Source organism: Anser cygnoides, chromosome 4, assembly GCF_040182565.1.
Source record: "Anser cygnoides isolate HZ-2024a breed goose chromosome 4, Taihu_goose_T2T_genome, whole genome shotgun sequence".
Lineage (NCBI taxonomy): Eukaryota > Metazoa > Chordata > Aves > Anseriformes > Anatidae > Anser > Anser cygnoides.
Genome location: NC_089876.1, coordinates 4333807 through 4353198, shown reverse-complemented (window position 1 = coordinate 4353198; position 19392 = coordinate 4333807). Strand labels below are relative to the sequence as shown.

Sequence of the window (19392 nt, the reverse complement as noted above, 5' to 3'; positions counted from 1 at the left end):
CCAATGACTACAACTGGAATTACACTTGTCCGCCGGTGCTGAATTTGCTCCATAAGCTTTACACAATCCAGCCCTCTGGACTCACCCTTGAATAGGGTCAGCCAGAGGGGAGGCCACCTTCAGCAGTATTTGAAGGAGGTCAGGAAAGAACTGCTTTTTTCACACTGAAATTGAGGGCTGACAAACTGTGCTGAAAGAACAAGTGAGGGAAGTATAAAAATTCTGGGCATAGATTTATTTACAGAGCACACTTTAAAGTTCCAGAAAATACCAATAACATTGCAAAGAGGTGATGCTTTAAAAGACTGTACATTTTTAGACAATGAAATCCTTACAAGCTGAAGCATATGTTCTCAAACAACTTTCCAAGAAGTTTTTTGTTTGAAACTGAAGGGCTTAAACTGGGATATTCATTATAATTTATTGTAAATGGAATTTTTATCATCCAAATTCTGGAAAAGCAGGTTTGAGAGTAAACATAATTGCTTGTATTATCCATTGGGATGTTCTTAATAACCTAGATGTGTACTGGAAAAAAAAAATAGAAGAAAAAAAAAGAAGTTATGCTGCTAGGTTTAACTCCATTAAATAAAACTGCTTGGAAAATGTGCAACTATTCATGTACCAGTAAAGAGTGCTAGCGTAAGATTCTATCTTTTGGAAGATGAAAAATGAATGCTCCTTAAATCTCTCTCAAAGAGTATGTATTAAAAGCACACAGGGTTAACATTGACCTTTTCCCGTAGGCTTTTTGTTGCTACAAGGATCACGTAAACTGTAATCTAATCATGATTATTTTTTCAGTCTTAGTAATGATTAATGTGTACTCCTTGCTTTATTTGTGTGCTCTCCGTTTCTGCTATCAAAAAAAGAAAGTGTGTGACTAATGTTTGGTACTAGTCACTTCCCCTAACAGAGGTCAGGTGTTTTCTTTTTTCTTGACCTTCAAAGCTTTTATCACAATCTAGTCCTGCAGTATCTGCAGATGCTTCTTTAAAGCAGTGTATTTGTGAATTTAAAAACTCAATTGGCTAGTCCAGTTGACTAAATGAAGAGTTATTGTGATTGTTAGAGATGATTTATAACCTCAGAAACACAATGCAAAACTAAGCTGTAGCTGAGTAATGCAAAGTGATGATAGTGCTGTGAAAATCAGTTCAGAATTGAATTAAACATATGTTTAACTGATTTCTTGTTACATGGTCTTGATTTCAAGCCATTTGTCTATGAAGATAGAGGGGACACCTCTGATGCCCTTTTTATATAGGAATAGATTATGATATGCCATTCTAAACAGCATGACAAAAGGCTTTCTACTATATGGTCTACTTTCCAATTTCCAACATGTATTTCTACTAGTCTGCCAAAGAGAAAAGAAGATTTGAACTTTTAAAGCTTCTTATGGTAATATGTACTATGTAGAATTTAGTTAACTCACAGTTTTGGTATCCTATGACCTGACTATTGCACCACAGTTGTTTTTGCCAAATAAAGTAGGAATATATTTTGAACTCCTGTGACTACCAGGCCTTAAGAAGCCTCTAAGCAAGCTTGGTCATTTTGATTAAGAGAAAGATGTTCACAGGCTATGTCCTTAAATATGAAAAATATTACATTTGTAGTAGCAGTTCTGAGAGCTCCCAAAGAGAAATAAGTTGTCTTTTATTGGAATAGAAACACATGAATGTAACACAATTAACTTCTGGAAGACTGAGGATGGACAAGGATAATTTCCAGTAGCAACACAAGAAATGTGGTAGATTTGATCATGATAATGAGAAAACAGTTCAATAGACTAGGTAGCAGATAATATCCAAGATGGTATTTTGGGCTAGCACTGCTTACATCTGAAATTTTGTTTTGGCCTACTTAGTATAACTGTAGTTGATAACAAGAAAATTAAGGGAAGAGCAAAAAAGATAAGACTGATTTGTGAACATACAATAGGATGCATTGCTTGCCTAAACAGTGAACAAAAGCAGAGAAAGCATATACCTAACTGAAAACATTTTAAAAATATATCTACATGCAAGGAAGGAAGGCAATCTTCCAAGTCTTCCAAGGAATATACTAAGATTAATTAAATGAACGCAAAGAGACAGTAAATGAAGACTTTGATATTTTTTTGTTAAGAGAAGCCCAACTGCATAAGAAAGCTATGTAAAATCACTTGCACCCAGGCACTAGCAATCAAGGAGAAAAAAATGGGTCCACGCTCAGTTTGACATCAAAGATTTGTTGGACAAAAAGCCAAAGCACTTTATTTCTTGCTTAAAAAGATGAACAGATGATTAGGAACGGACAGGAACTGTCAAGGCACCAGTGGCTGCCATGTATGAAGTTTGAATACAGCAAGTTTGTGAAAAACTGAGAAGATTACCAAATGCTCAAATGCATTCCATGTTCTATGGGTAAAGACCTAAGGTAAAGACATTTTACCTACAGAAGGTAAAAATGGATGTATCTTAAGAAACAACTTTAAAAGGGCATACCAAAATGCCAGCTGACACATACCATAAAAGTTTGAGACCCTAACACAGACACGCATCTGACCCGAAGACATCCTCTTGTTGTAGTGGATCATTTTGATGGGTCAATAGCTAAACCTTACTTGCTCGTTACCTGTCATCGCCAAGGAATGGTGAAATGTATAACATCCCATCTGACTCAATAAAACTGTAACTTAACTGGTGTTTTGACACGGGCAATGCAGATATGAAAAAGGATGATAATGTTTCTGCAGAATTTTGGATCAGAAACTGACGCTCTAACTCAGTTTTATAGAATTCTAATTTGGTCTTTGATGGGATTTAGGACAAAAAGCCTGTATGCTTTGCCTCATTTTCTGATGATACTACTAGTTATCTAGTAGCCTAGTTCATAAGGTTTTTTTGATGATGTATTGGGTAAAGTCAGAAAAAAAAAAAACTAGAAAAAAATACTAGTTAGTTTTTCACTTTGACTCCATATCAATGTTTTGAACACATTATAAAAAATAAAACTTCTTTGTTGATGAAGCTGCTTATCAGTTAATTAAGATTAATGATGTGATGTGAGAACAGACATTTTTTCCTTTTCTTCTATAAGGTTCATAAATAATAATGGTAATAATAACAGCAAAAATAGTATGTTCAAAGTCTGGAGGAAGCATTTCAGAGGTAAAAGATACAAGGCAACTGTTAGCCTTCCTATCTCAGTCTGATCCCTTCTTAAAGGTTACTATGGCCTCCTGCATTTAATGGAAATATGTTCCTATCATGAGTTTTATTAAGTCCTTTGTTGTAAGCTGTTTTGTTCAGTATTTGAAAGTAATTCCACTCAGGCTGGGAAAACCTGTTGATGTTTTCCCTTGAGGGTACGTCTTCTTGTCTGAGAGTGTTTCTATGTGTGTGTTACTCATTTGCAACTCAGGTTGTCAAGAACTATAATTAAAGTGAAAGAAACTGATGGGTCTGAACTGAAGTTGTTGTTCTTTTAATATCTGCAAAAGCATCATCTGATAGTACTTTAGAAGTGAGATTAAGTCCCACCACTATTCAAACGAGGAAGTGAAATAATTGTGAGAGCTAAAAAATGTACTTCTGCAAAAGAAACAGGGTCCAAAATTTCCTATTTTGTGTTAAATTTGTCGATATCTAAATTCATTTCTCCAAATTCCCATGTGAGAAAAAAAAATAATAAATATATTTAGATATAAAAAAAAACTGATTTTTATTTAAAGCCACAGGGTATACTTATTAGCAAATCTGTGCTGTGAACTAAGGAAGTCAACTGCAAATGCCAAGGGAGAAATGATTCTTATTTAATACAAAATGGTGAAACTTGTTGGAAACCACCTCCTTTAAAGGAAGTAAGACAGAATAGGAAAGGAATGTGAGATACCAAAGAAGTCTTCTCTTTCCTTATAGCAATTTTTATAGGCATAGTCCTTCAGGACCATACCTTAGGGAATGTTACAGTGGTCTCTAGGCCTTGTTAATTATTTCAGGGCTGGTGCAGTTTGTATCAGAAAGCCAATTTCCTCATATTCCCAGTTACTTCCCTTATCATTTAACATGACCTGGAATAGAGAAACTAGTTGGACTGAAGCCATAGATGTTGCAGTAGCAGATGAGCTTTGGATTTTAGAGTGGTTAGTATTTTTAAAATAAATACAGTATGTAATGAAGTATATACATTAGTATTTCTGTGAAATCTAAAATCTCTTTCTATAATCAAATTTGTTTCAAGCCTTAATCTTGAATTTTTAATACTTTGCTTTGTTCTCATGGAATTAAATGGCTTAACATTATTTGGTATTAGAAATGCTTTTCTTTACAGAGAACTCTTCTAATGAGGAATTTCAGTAAATGTAATCTTCAGAAATTCATGAATATTTGTTACCTGATAAAGCACAAGAACATGTTACCTGTAGCTAAAATGCTTCTTAATAAGGATAAAAGTCTGACCTGTCAAAATTTTAACCTACTAAATGTAGACATATAAAGGGTGTGTATATTTCTTGTTTCCTTGAATATATTCTAATAAAAATAAGTGGAGTGTGATTTTGCTTCACAAATGAACTTGTAGATAACATCTTTCTGTTTATGCAGGATATAGTGCTTCATATTTATGTGTATGTGTGTATATATGTGCATTTATATACAATCAGATATTTTCTCTTAGTGCATATGTTGCTGCAAATTCTTGTTTTAAAAAAATGTATCTTCAAAAGAACTGAGATTGTTACATAAATATATTTTCTTGTTCATTTTTTCAGATGTGTTAACCTGCATTCATCTACTTTTTCTTACATTATACCTTTCCTTTCCATACACTCTGCCCACCACCAAGCCACCTTTACTCAGCTGCTTTGAAGAAATAATGACAATATTCATATGAAATAAGAAAATCTGTCTTTCAAAAGTCTTTTCTGCTATTATGTATGTGGATCATACCTATGATCCACCAGATGCCGAAAATTCAGGGTTTATCCAACTCTACAATCCAGCAGCAGTTATAAAGGCAAAACCATGTAAGCTCAAAGACATAAATAAGATCCTATGGGATCTCCCTCTTAGCTGAATCCCAACACCATACAAGTTTCACTTGATGGAGACCTCTGGAGATCTCTTGCACAACTTCCCACTTGAAATGAGTTGATTGCCAGCATGAGATCATCTCAGCTGCTGCATAGTCTACCTGGGGATTGAAAACCTCCAAAGACAGCATTTGCACAAATTCTCTGGGCCATGCTATGTGGGAAAGGAATGCACAGGGAGCTTTGTGCTGTTTCACACGTCCCTGAGTTAGAGATAATGAGGAAAACAGCAGTAGAACCAAAAACTTGAGCAAGGTCGAGATAAAGTAAATTGGCTACAGTGTTAAAGATGAGCTTTGGGCAGTGGCCAATTGCTGGCTGGCTCAAGGCGCGTGTCTGAGGGTCTCTAACCAATTGTAAGTCAGATTCGGGCGCGTGGACAGTGCGTGGGGGAAAGTATATGTAGTAGTGAAAAAGGGCAATAAAGGTCTCCTGTTCAAGAGCCATCGGGAGTCTGTGTCGTGCATCCCTTCAATGCTACTTTTACTAAGAAGCAATAGGTAAGCTTCATCTAAGGAACTAAACCTTTGCTGTTGTTACCTATTTGGAAGAGGTATTGTTAGCTGGATTTAAAGCCACTATATAAATCTATTTATGATTTTCTTTTTCCTATTCACCTTTGAGCTGCAGAGAGTAATTAAAACTTTTTCACTGTTTCAACTTTCAGAAAGCCCTAAGACAGTGTTTCCATAAAATACATCATATATAGTGAATATATGACCATGAGGTATTTTATCAGCACTCATTTTGATTAACCAGCATAACTCACTGATGTCTTTGTCCTTTAGGGGTAGTAAATTGACTCAGTGTCAGGATGATAAATTTTTTTATGTTACCAAATCATTGTGTAGTCCCTTTCTTGGACAGTGCATAGAGGGATACAGCCTGTTGCCAGCATGAGTTGGAGACTCCTGTATCAGTCACAAATAGAAAAACTAAAAAAAAATGTTCCAAATAACGGTTAAACAAAGCCTTCATATTGCTGAAATGTGTTTCATACAGCAAAGTATTTTGGAACACAGTACACTTCCTATGGTTTTATTTTACCTTCTCATACATTAGTAAATCTGCGAACATTCAAACACAAATGCAGAGGTTACTTAAATATATGTAATTTATCCCAAAAGGTACAGCTGACACATCTCCCTGTATTTTTCACTTTCATTTCTTCCAAAGAAGATGACATGAGCTACAGCCAAAAACACAACGTAAATCAAGGTCCTTCATTTTCCCCATCTAGCCTGAGCATTCCTGTCCTGGAAGCTATCCTTTTACAGTGGTACCCTCAGAGACGGAATACGGATGCTAGAATTTTATTTTCTGTCCTTGCTTGTTCTACTGGGAGTAATAGGAGAGTAGAGATTACTGTAGAGCCCAGTCAGCTTTCTTGTCCTGACTTTACATCAGTCCTTTCCCTCCACTGCAACTCCTTGATTTCATATTCCTATTTACTCGTTGTTTTCTTGCCTTGATCCTTTTGTATCACCTAGTTCAGGTTTCCTGGCTTATTTCCGTATTATCTCTAAGTTATTTCCTTTTCCCAATGTTCCCATTCCAGAACTCAATACAGAACTCCTTTCCACCAACGCCTCCTGAACAAATCTCTTCCCATCAATTGCATATCATGTAACATTTTCTTTTCACAGCAAGAGTGTACACTTATTTTTATGTGATTGTATGTATATATACACACAAGTAGTTTCTGATGTGCTTCCATGTTAAATAATCTCCAACTAGAATACTGAGAGTAAAATTAAAAATTTTTGTGAGTTTATAGGAAACCACTGCTGCAGGTAACACCATTCATGTTTGCTAATTCACTTTTTTGTCATTCTAACTTCTTACTACAATCTTGTGGATGAAGCAATGCATAAAAGTGAAAAGCGAGAGAGGAGAGGAGAGGAGAGGAGAGGAGAGGAGAGGAGAGGAGAGGAGAGGAGAGGAGAGGAGAGGAGAGGAGAGGAGAGGAGAGGAGAGGAGAGGAGAGGAGAGGAGAGGAGAGGAGAGGAGAGGAGAGGAGAGGAGAGGAGAGGAGAGGAGAGGAGAGGAGAGGAGAGGAGAGGAGAGGAGAGGAGAGGAGAGGAGAGGAGAGGAGAGGAGAGGAGAGGAGAGGAGAGGAGAGGAGAGGAGAGGAGAGGAGAGGAGAGGAGAGGAGAGGAGAGGAGAGGAGAGGAGAGGAGAGGAGAGGAGAGGAGAGGAGAGGAGAGGAGAGGAGAGGAGAGGAGAGGAGAGGAGAGGAGAGGAGAGGAGAGGAGAGGAGAAAAATTCTATAGTGACATCTATTAATCTTTAACTGCTGCTAGGAAAAGTATAGTTTAAAAAGTCGGTTATATATGTATTCCCTTTCAACACACATTTTTTTTTGAAAAACTATATGCCTTAGCTTACGTGTTTTCTATTGAAAACACTGACAGTCTGCCAGTGCAAGCAGCCCAGCCCAGAAACATATAAACACTCCTGTCTGTCAGGTTGTGTCTGTGATTTTACTTCATGTAGCATTCTGTTGCAACTCAATAGTAAGACCTATTCTGTTGCAAGCTAAATAACAGAAATAACTTTTTTGTGTTCCTGAGAATCTCAAATAAAAGGAACCTCACATTTTTGGCAATTTACCAACTCACCCTTCAGCAAACTTTCTTTTACATAAAAGCTCAATTCTTACCTGATTCAGGAAGAATTAAATTACTTTATTTACCAAACTTGAAAACCACATTTTTTCTATAGTCTTGCAAATTTTAAATGCAAAGATTCTCTCTGATTAATTACTTGAAAACAAAGATAAATAAAATAAAATAAAATAAAATAATAAAAATAAAACCAGAAAGGCCTTCTAATGCAATGAAATGAAATACCATGTCAGTGGCTCTTAAGTAACTACTTATGCACAGGCTCTTACTCCAAATTCAATGAGGGATGGCGTTATTTGCTTTTAATAGGTGAATTCGAGTTGCCTGACTTTTCTATGAGTCTATACAGTTCATAAGTAGCAACTTGATACTTCACAGTCCATCTGCATAACAACAGCACAGGGTAGTTGAGGGAAATTCAGACTTAAATGAAAGAAAGGGATGCCATTTAAGCGATTTTGTATTACTAGATTTAGGAGCGATAGGCAGAACTGATAAGCAAGCTATCCACCAGCTCATCTGAAGTAATTACCGGATGCACACTGTTATTCTGTGATAAATAACAAGTCTTTTTTTTTTTTGGTTTTTTAATTTGATGAGAACTACCTATTTCCAGTTACCTCGCTTTCATCACCAATCAAGAATAAACCTAAAGACAATTATTTAGCATTATCTGTGTTAATATTTTCATGTATTCACCCTTCCGAAATCAAGTGTTATGAAAATTTTCACACTGTCCCATCCTCATACACCAACTTGTGCCACCTAAGACAAAGTTATTGTGGTAGCTCCAGCATTTTTACCTTTTTTATTACCCCAAAGTCCTCACTTAGGTCACCAGCCAGAACTCCTAGAGGAAGTCATAACCTTAGTAGACCTGTCTTGTATCTTCAAATCTTTTAAGAATCCTTCTCTTAGCCTCATAGCTGAGCCTGTTATGCTAATATTAATTGGCTCTTGAAAATAATTGGAAATTGGACACAACTAAAGTATGAGTTTAAAGTGTGCCACGGCTATTGATTCAGTATTTTTGGACAGTATTCAAAGGTACATGGCTGTTACTCTGTATGACACTGCATTTCTATCTGGCTTAGGAGTTTAGGATTCTACAGGCAAATTTTCCAATAACAGGGCTGATTATGTCTGTAGAGTTCTAAATCAAAACTGAAAATTATAGGAGGTTGTGTTAGATAGGTGATTTTCTTAGATTTTGTTCAGAAGAATCCTGTTAGAAGCAAAGCTACTAACATAAATAAGAATTAAAAAAAAAATGCAAGCTCTTAGTGTAAATGGATAGTAGGTAAATGAACTGATCAGCTTCAGAGCAGCAGTAAAGAGATAAGTGGATATTTATTCTAGGGTAAAAAATGAATATATAGATATTTTATTGTAATGGTCTAGTTAATGAGTGTCAGACAGGAATACTAAACATAAAGCAGCCTTAGAGTTAGAAATCTGAATCTTCATCCAAATGCAAACATCACGGTTCAGACGGACTCTATTCAACAAAAGTAACTACCACAAAAGCCTATCTATTAGCATAAGCTAAGGATATGTAAATAACATTTACTTCATTGAGAGCAGCATATGCTCAGCACCTCAGAGAAATCATTCCAATACAATGGTGCAACTGATTATAAAGCAAGTATACACTGCATTAAATAAACTGAGGCAAAAAGCAAACAAAAAACCAAAAAACTTTGATGTGATTTTAGTCTGTGATTATATTAACAGAGGTGGTTTATTTTTAGAGGGGAATTAGAAATTGAATATTCAAATATAAAATTACAGAAACATGTATCTGTTTATGGACCGAGGCCACAGAGACTTTTACCAGGAACAAAGATAACGCCTGAAGACATTTTTTTAAATCTTTTTCATTTTTAAAATATTAATTTCTTTTTATGTTTATCAAGCTTCTGCTTCTCCATTTTCTTTACTTTATTCCCCATAGTCTTACAGTTTACAAGGTTCCTCACTGAAGAACAGATATTACATATTTTATTTTATTTTATTTTATTTTATTTTATTTTATTTTATTTATTTCATTTCATTTCATTTTATTTCATTTTATTTTATGTTATTTTTCAATACTCAATTGGAATCAATACTTAAGATTTTCACCTTCCAACATAAAGGGCCTAATCAACACATAGTATAAATTGACTTTCCTCTGTTAACATTAATGAGATTAAGCTGATTTATGCTAACTCTCCATTGCTACATATAAGTTATCTGGGGAAAATACGTTTGCTAAGTGCATGAAGGGAATTTGAAGGGAAAGATCAAAGGACAGAAAGAACTGTGAGAAAAGGAACGGGAGAAAGAAAGTGGAAAAAGCAACAGTGGGTTATTTCCTTTACTGAAGTAATTTCCACTTCAGAAGTTTGACGTTTGCTTACTTTTTGACCTGTTCTTCTATTTGCAGCAAAGTCTATGATGAGCCCTTTCATATGCTGTATATGCTATGCTAGCCTCATAACAGTCTACAGAGGAAAAAGCAAAGCAGATCAGCTGTATGATTATTACCAGAGATAAACCATACAGAACTACTGACTTGGAAAAAGAGAGAAGAGAAGAGAGAAGGAGAGAAGGAGAGAAGAGAAGGAGGGAAGAAGGAGAGAAGGAGAGAAGGAGAGAAGGAGGGAAGGAGAGAAGAAGGAGAGAAGGAGAGAAGGAGAGAAGGGGAGAGGGGAGAGGGGAGAGGGGAGAGGGGGGAGAGGGGAGAGGGGGGGAGGGGAGGGGAGGGGAGGGGAGGGGAGGGGAGGGGAGGGGAGGGGAGGGGAGGGGAGGGGAGGGGAGGGGAGGGGAGGGGAGAGGAGAGGAGAGGAGAGGAGAGGAGAGGAGAGGAGAGGAGAGGAGAGGAGAGGAGAGGAGAGGAGAGGAGAGGAGAGGAGAGGAGAGGAGAGGAGAGGAGAGGAGAGGAGAGGAGAGGAGAGGAGAGGAGAGGAGAGGAGAGGAGAGGAGAGGAGAGGAGAGGAGAGGAGAGGAGAGGAGAGGAGAGGAGAGGAGAGGAGAGGAGAGGAGAGGAGAGGAGAGGAGAGGAGAGGAGAGGAGAGGAGAGGAGAGGAGAGGAGAGGAGAGGAGAGGAGAGGAGAGGAGAGGAGAGGAGAGGAGAGGAGAGGAGAGGAGAGGAGAGGAGAGGAGAGGAGAGGAGAGGAGAGGAGAGGAGAGGAGAGGAGAGGAGAGGAGAGGAGAGGAGAGGAGAGGAGAGGAGAGGAGAGGAGAGGAGAGGAGAGGAGAGGAGAGGAGAGGAGAGGAGAGGAGAGGGAGGAGAGGAGAGGAGAGGAGAGGAGAGGAGAGGAGAGGAGAGGAGAGGAGAGGAGAGGAGAGGAGAGGAGAGGAGAGGAGAGGAGAGGAGAGGAGAGGAGAGGAGAGGAGAGGAGAGGAGAGGAGAGGAGAGGAGAGGAGGTGTCACCAAAAGATACATAGCACATTATATATTATAAACATGGCATGTTTGAAGTTGTTGCAACACGTTTTCCCCTGACAGATTAAAACTGTAATAGCTGTGTGGTGTCTTACACCTGTCATTTAGGTTTTAATTGGTTTTATACCTTTTTCCTTTTTACATAAATATACATGTGCCCATACATACATACGAATGCATTATTTTCATTTATAAATACTGATTAATACTCATAATAATGCAAAAATTCAAGCAGAGATTATAGTCTTCATAATTGTTCTGAATCACAACTCATCTTTAGGATCAATCTGAATTTTATTGTGATTCTTTGTAAATGCAGTAGTAAATTACTGTATGGTAATAATCACCCTGGTTCTTGGTATTTACATCAAAATACTTTTAAATATAGTGCATTCACATAAACTTACTTCGATAGTCATAGTTTTAAAGGAAGCTTTAACTCTGGATTTCTATTGTACTTCTAGCACTGTACTGTATGCAAGTTGCCAAATAATGGTATTTCATTTAAATGCAAATAAAATACTGTTTATTTGTAATTGGCTATCCAAGAGAAAATGAAGAAGAAGATGGAAGCAGAAGCGGCAAGTAGACAAGCAGATGTAGATGTGCACTTGGATACCAGATATCTGGATAGCAAAGGAGCATACAGTAGCCAGCACCTTGAAGATAAACAGCTTGGAAAACACTCTTAGGAAAGCACTGTACTAACGGTGTTATTGCAGATAACGAGATAACATTATCAAAAAGGGATGCACAGCATCAAACTCTCTACATCGTCTCCTGTTCAGAGCAACAGGAGAAGAAGCAAACCGGGCCATCTTAAACATTTCTGTATGTCAACATTACTGAGTCTTTGGAAGAGACTCAAATAATTTGTGGTTGAAGCTAGTTTTGCCTTGTCTGCAACTGAGTGTAAAAACCCAACCAAACAGAAACACAATGGTGATGAAGCCTGGTAAGCAGCAGATGCTAACAATGCCAGACTGGAAATGAAGTCAAGCAGTTCGGCCACTTAAATTTCACAACGGATGGTGATGTTCCAATAACGAATAGATGCTAGAGATTCACAATGGCTTATTCAGCATCCACATACACTGAATAAAGAGACTCAAAAAAGAAACACACACAACCACAAAAGCCAAGCTGGTAGAAGCACTGATTCAGATAACTGTAATAGATAGATGAATATGAAAATTTAATGGGTATGAAAAGCTCGACCCAGATGGCAGTAGGTAAGAAAAGATCATAGCGTTTACTATGTAGCATAGCTGTCAGTGATATAAGGACAGATCACTCCATTAATTCCAGGAAAATGGAAGAGGATTTTCCATTGCTGTGGGAAGATTGAGGTGTTAAAATTACATAAGTACGTACGTCAAGAAGTGAAGACCAATTGCAGGACAGACACAGGAACATTTAAGCAGCTCCTTTTAGGATTTCAGAATGGTGGATCCAAGAAAGCCTGGCAAATGTTTAAGACCTTCCACAGTGCTTAGCAAAAAATCATAATGTTATATAGTTGAGAACATTTGTTCTGACTTCTGATATGTTTGAGGAAGGCCAGTGATTTCACTGGGGAATCTTATGGATGAAATGATGGGCACAGGTCGTCCTAACAATCTTCGTACTTAATTGGGCTTAAACAATTAAAGGGTGCTTTTTCAAAACAGCTTTTGAAAACAAACTTGTTTTGAGTATGTTGGGTATCACAAACCACCACCATTTTAAAAACATTTATGCATTTACATACATATGGTCTGTATTTGAGCTTGAAGATAGCAAAGGTATCATGGGGCTAATACTAGGGTGATTAGTTAAAAGAACAAACCAATAATTATTTTTTTAAATCTTTTTTGAAGAGCATTAATCACTACTACTTGGTTCTAGTAATATCTCAGAAGTACAGAGTACAGCGTTAGGAGAAGGAAAGAAAAAATAGTTTAAAAAACACAGAAAACTCATTATTTATATGAGCTCTGCTGCACCTTACTGACTTTATTTCTAAAAATGATTGTAAGTAAAATGTTTCTAGTATTCATTGGAAATAAATAACAGAATGGGAAAAGGTATATAATCATTGGGCTGGGCAATTGTATTTGAAAACAGCACGTGCATCAAAAATTAAAATATTTTGCTGGCCTTCCAAGAGTTTTTGCTAAACCTAGTGTGCATTGGAACCTGAGTGAATGAAATCCCATTAGTCATCACCATCTTAACAATATGCACTTCATACAAAGCTAGCTTCTGCACAGAGGAAGGAAATTACCAGTAGTAACAAAGGAAAGAAGATTTATAATGAGCAAATATACAAAAGCTCCAAATAATTATAATATTCACAGCTTGGCAATGACTTACTAGGCTATGAAATTACTTTTCTTTTGGAAGAATGAAGATTTTACAAGGTTTCTATAAACAAAGGGTAATTGGAAAAATCAATTGCTTTACGCAAGTTATTGTAAGGTCTGGAAACGGTGATAAAATTTTAAAACGGCTGTTCATGAATCACTGTATTTTTGTTTTATACATTACTGTCATCAAAAATGCTCCATTTTAAGTACTGCAATGGGAAGCATAAATGGCTAAATACAAATACCAGCTTACCCCTGATACAATAAGTTCTCCTCCCAGGTTTTGAACTTCTGCCTTCACTTTGCTGCAGATATTAAGTTGGTGGCAGTAGAGGGCAATGCGCTGTAGGTAGGCTAGCAGATCCTGTTTGCAGGCTGAGTCAGGGCACTGCAGACAGAAGAAATATTTGATTAAATATAGCTGAGTTTATATGCTTATTACAGAGAGAGGTAATCAAAGGAGATAGCGGCAATACGTGTATGATATTAGGTGGCCCATTTCTCTTTGTCCTTCTCTAAGATAACTTGCTGAAACACAAAAATTAAACTACCTTTCATTGAAGTCAACCTTATGAATCGTAACCTGAAGATGCTCCTTAAGTTTTTTGTAAAAAGGAAAACCTCTCAATCAGCCACTAATGAAAGACAAAGGAAATAACATGATTGCTATGTTTTGTGGAGAGGTTTAGTTTTGAGGATATCAGTTTGTACAGAGCAGAGGAATCTGTTGAGTAGGCAAAAGACCATATTTGATCTGAAACTCCAGGTATCAGGGTGCCTGCTAGGTACCATGGTTAAGATGCAATAGGGACCATTTCCAATTGATTACATCCACTCTACTGCCAACTGCTGACTGTCATGCCAGCTTGCCTGGCATTTGTGCAGACTTTCAGGGGACACAGCTCTGCTTCAGACTTTGCAGAAGCCAGGGCCCTTACTGACATATTAAGTACTCAAGAGGTAGATGCGAGTCTGCGTGGTTTAAATATCGGCAAATTTGGCAAGCTTATTGTTAATGCCTAAATACCTTAGTCTGTGCCAGAGGGAAACAATTTACCAAACTATAAATGAGATATTACACAGTGTCTCTGGAGATAACATCAGTCTTGCAGCCCTTCTTAAGAATACAATGAGCTAAACTGGTCTCTCTGCATGTCTAAGGGATAGCTTTTCATACTAGGTGGAAAGCTATCTACAGTCCTGTACCATTTTGAACACCTTGTGCTATCAATCATGTGTTAATACAAATTACATTAGGTCAAACACAGCAGACTTAATGAAGGTTTCATAACAAATACAACTAGAAAAGGCTCAAGTGTAATTTATTCATGGTCTTTGGGACACTTAACAGAAACGGCATCATCCCCCACAATATCAACAGTATAATAAACAACACTCTTATAATTAATATTCTTGGTCGTGCCCTAGAGAACAGGCCCCAGTAATTCACTCTGATTAAAAAGAGCTAAAAGGGCCCACTGCTAACAGCATGTCTCCAGTATACTTATCAGGGCTATCTAATAAAGTCTGACTGACAATGATCTTTGAATGTATTGCTTGGAAATCAAAGATTTAGGGACTTCCAAATTCATTTTTTAGCGTGTTAAAAAGTTTACACTCAGTTTTTCATGTGTAGGGTGAAATATTATCAGAGCACTTCAACAAAACTTGATAGAATTAAACACACATGGGTCAAAAGCATCACAAGTCTTGACTTGAGATGACTGTTCTATCCCCAATACCTAATGCCAGCACGGAACGAGTTTGAGGTGAAATAGTTGAAATAGTTACATATAGTATCATTACAGTCCTGAAAGCAGTCACTTGCTTTTTCATCTCCCTTTAAAACTAACAATATACAAAGCTGGAGGTTCACTGTGGCAGTTAGATTGAATCTGTTCCATACTTGCGACAATGCTATAATGCCTCTCTTTCTCATACAGTTGCCATATCTTTAAGGCATGAATCCCTGAGAGACCTCTTCTCCCTACTGGCAGCAATTTAATAAAGAAATATTTACCCTACTCTTGAAGTCTATGAACTGAAAGAAATGAACTTTAAAGTAATACCTCTAGAGAGCTGACAAGGCTTTAAATACAAGTACCTCGGAGCAAATGAAACTGTAAGATCTCTCTCACTGGAACAGTAATTAAAAATGCAACTGTCCATAAAAAGCTTATATTGCATGAGCATCTCCAAAGTTCTGGAAAATATCATTAAACTGCAAGCATTAAAACAAACACTTCATTCTCATGGTGATTTTACTGTTTATTATTAAAGTGTGTATGTTACAATCATCTGAAATTTAAAATGTGACTCAAGCCCATGCACTCTAAGCACAGCATGTTTTTTTTTTCACCTCAGGTTTCTTGAAAATATTCCACCTTTGCAGATATTGTAGATTAGGGATTTCATCAGCTGACAGATAGATTTCTCATTCTTACACTAAAATACACAGTTGCTACATTTGAAGGATGGGAATGGGATGAAAACCCCAAACACAAGCTTTCTGAGATTATGGAAAAACGTGCAGATTCAGGTTTCTTTCTTGCCACTCTGGATCATGTTTCCTAGCAGGATGTGTTACATGCTATTCCATGCCCCCTTGATGACAAAAAATAAATACTTATTTTGAAGAGAAAGACTAGAGGCAAGGAAGTTATAGTTCCCACTTCCAGCAAGGTTTCTGCTGATACCAGGGAAAAAAAAGAAACTGTGGGAAGATGACAAATAATGCCAATAAATATATAAGGGAAAAACTCTACAAAGAAAGTATTGTAAAACATTTTACTATTGGTGACAGAAAATCTCACTCCTTCAAAAGCTGCATAAAAAGTATTTATAGAAATATTTCTACAAGGAGTATCTGAAGTGAGGCACCCATACTCATAATTAGGTGGTACTACGAGGTTTTCACATGAGTTTTTACAATGTTATCATCACCGAATCACCTTCTTGTTTGTTCTAGATCACTAGATGCACAAGGGTTACAGATTTTGTTGCCCAAGGCTCATTTGCTCAATGTATGCCAGCAAATCGGACATTTAAATTAGCATTAGGTGAACATGCAAAATGAAAGATGAAGGAAATCAGAATTAGTTGAACAAATAAAAGTTCTTAACCCAAATAAACCCCAATTTTTAATTTACTTCATTTCCCTATACTCTCTCATGCTTTCTACAGAGTATTCCAGGGGATTGTTAGAGAAAAAAGATTTATTTTTTATTTTTTCAAAGGGAACAAATTGTCAACTTTAATTTGCATAAATCTAAAATTAGGTACCTAGAACCAAACACCCGAATTTGAAATTTGGCTCTTGACTTTTAATACAATGCTTTCGCTTGCTATCCGATAGATAATAGAAATAGATAATCCAATAATAGATAATAGATAATAATAGATAATCCAATCTGAAAGAAAAGGTCTGAATATAGCAAATTTATTTGTATAGTTGTGAAATGAATTTGGTAATGGGACTGTGGACACAGACCCTAGAGCACAGAGCAGGGCTCTGTAAGATGAAGAACACAACACTCTGCAAAGGGCATGCAATGGAGTCAGCATATCCTGAGAAAGAAAAGTGCAATATCAAGGAACTGCTGGAAGAAAGAGCTGAAACAATATAAGAAGTCCTAGGCGTATGGCAAGGGTAACAGAGCGTCTAAGTCTACCGCTTTCATGCCAGCAAATATATTAATCTAATGATAATAGTCTCCCCAGTCCAGAAAGTGAGATTGTGGAACAATTCAGGAATTTCTGAGGTTTTAAGACTTCTTTATGACTTTTCTGAACTGCAAAAATCAAGTTAATTGCTACAGAAGAAAAGACACCCCTATCCTGAAAAATGCAACTCATTGACAGAAATTATATTCATGCTTGTTTTTGTTATTACCTGATCAGCTACCGCCCGTGCCAATTTGTCCATCCTTGATCCTGCCTCTGCAATCTTCTTGGCTGCATTAATCACATCTGATGTATTCTTCAGTGGGCCTTTACCTCTGTGAAATACAATTATGAACAGTCATGCAAGGAAGCAGTTTTAGTGATCCTGTTTGGTATTTGATTTTAAAACAGAAACATGAGTGACTTCTTAACTTATTACAAAGACACCTTTTAACTAGTTTGTATAGTACAGATTGATTAAGATATTGGTCTGCTATATTTCCTCTCTTACAAAATGCCGCACTAGCAATTTAGTTTGATGGTGCCTTAAGCACATGAGCTACACTAAATGTATATGCATTTTTAAGTGCCCGTTAAGCTGACATTCTTTCTTGAGTACACAACTATTAAAAAGTATGTTATTCTCAAGCCAGTGGTTGATGTTAAGCTTGTCAAGTCTAGAACAGAATGGCACAGTTTAGAAAACCTTTTTTTTTTTAAATGTGTCATAAATCAAAGATTCTTGAAGCATAATTGTTAAATTTAAAACGTATAATTTGTTTTAAGATTGATACTATACTTTTAAGATGATGTACAAACATCTAATTTTAATCATTAGAGTTACCAACATATATTTGAAAAAAATAAAAAGTCGCTGCAGACTTGCACTGCGGTTTGTTTCAGACACAAAACTTTAATCCTGCTTATAATAACTTTTGCTACGGCCCCTGAGAATGTCTCAGTTGGAAAGAAGCTGATTTTCCTTATTTAATTACTTAATTTTGATACTATGTGGAGAGATACAGCTTTGGACAAGGCTGATGGAAAATCATAAGATCAGACTTCGGATATTTTAACATAAAACTGAAGGTGTTTTTTCTAAGGACAACATACTATTCCTTTCACATCTTTTTCATCTGTGATGTCAAGAATAACACATTTGGGGCTTATTATGGGGTTTATGTGTCACGGGTTTGGTAGCAGGGGGCAGCAGGGGTGGCCTCTGTGAGAAGTGCCTCGAAGCTGCCCCATGTCAGCTGAAGCCCACCTCCAGCCGGCTCCAAAAGGGACCTGTGGAGGGACCCCACGTGGAGCAGAGACAGAGAGTGAAAATGAAGGCCTGGTAGAGATGAAGTGTTATGGACTGACGGCAACCCTCATTCCCCATTCCCCATCAGGGGGAGGGGGTAGAAGAGTGTGAACGGGGGGGAAAGTCTTTCTGGCTTGCTTTTAGTTTCTCACTGCTCTAGTCTGTTAGTAGTAGGCGTAGGCAATAAATTATATTAATCTCCCTAATCTGAGTCTTTTTTTGCCCATGGACAGTAACTGTTGAGTGATCTCTCTGTCCTTATTCTCAACCCTAGAGCCCTTTCCCATTGTATTTTCTCCCCCTCTCCCTTTGAGGCGAGGGAGTGAGACAGTGGTGCGGTGGGGTTCAGCTGCCAGTCAGGGTGGAACTACGCATGTTGAAACATATTTCCATTTTTATCTTAGAATCATCGAATCATTAAGGTTCTTTCCATACTTTCATTTCCACTTCTAATAGATCTTGAAACACAAGTATCTAACTTCCATTGAACTTAAACTGTAACAGAAATCCTTCATAGTGACCTCATATGCTTTTACATTAATTACAGCAGCCGATTTGACTGTCAGAAATTCCATACACTTGAAAAAAATAATTCTATTTTAACACTGCTGAGGTTACAGTCAACCAACATGTATAAAAGGCTTTGTTCTGTTTTAATGGAATATATTAAACAAGTTTTTATTAAATCTGATGTAGACAGGGCTGCACTGTGTGTTTTTTTGTTTTTTTTTTTTTTTTTTTTAATTTACTTCAAATATGCCAGTGGTTTTTCTCTCATTCTCATATTAGTTCTGTTCTTTTGATGGTAGAAAATGCAATTACAAAACTTTCAATTTGAAGCTTAATGGATCAAAGATTGTCCAGAAGGTTGCAGAAAGCATTGATATTCTGGACTGTTGCTTTAGAACATTATTTCTTCATTATGTGAAATGATG

At 37.0% G+C, this 19392-nt stretch overlaps 1 protein-coding gene across 4 annotated transcripts in view; it reads right to left on the bottom strand.

Annotated features, from left to right (window-relative positions):
• The window catches only part of CTNNA2 (catenin alpha 2), a 478216-nt gene that overhangs the window by 18013 nt on the left and 440811 nt on the right, over positions 1-19392 (bottom strand). For all 4 annotated transcript variants that reach the window (XM_066995540.1, XM_066995543.1, XM_066995541.1 and 1 more), the window contains exons 16-17: positions 17378-17483; positions 13739-13873 (exon numbers count right to left, since the gene is read on the bottom strand). In XM_066995540.1, coding sequence (XP_066851641.1) covers positions 13739-13873; positions 17378-17483 — 241 coding nt within the window. The remainder of the gene's footprint in view (positions 1-13738; positions 13874-17377; positions 17484-19392) is intronic.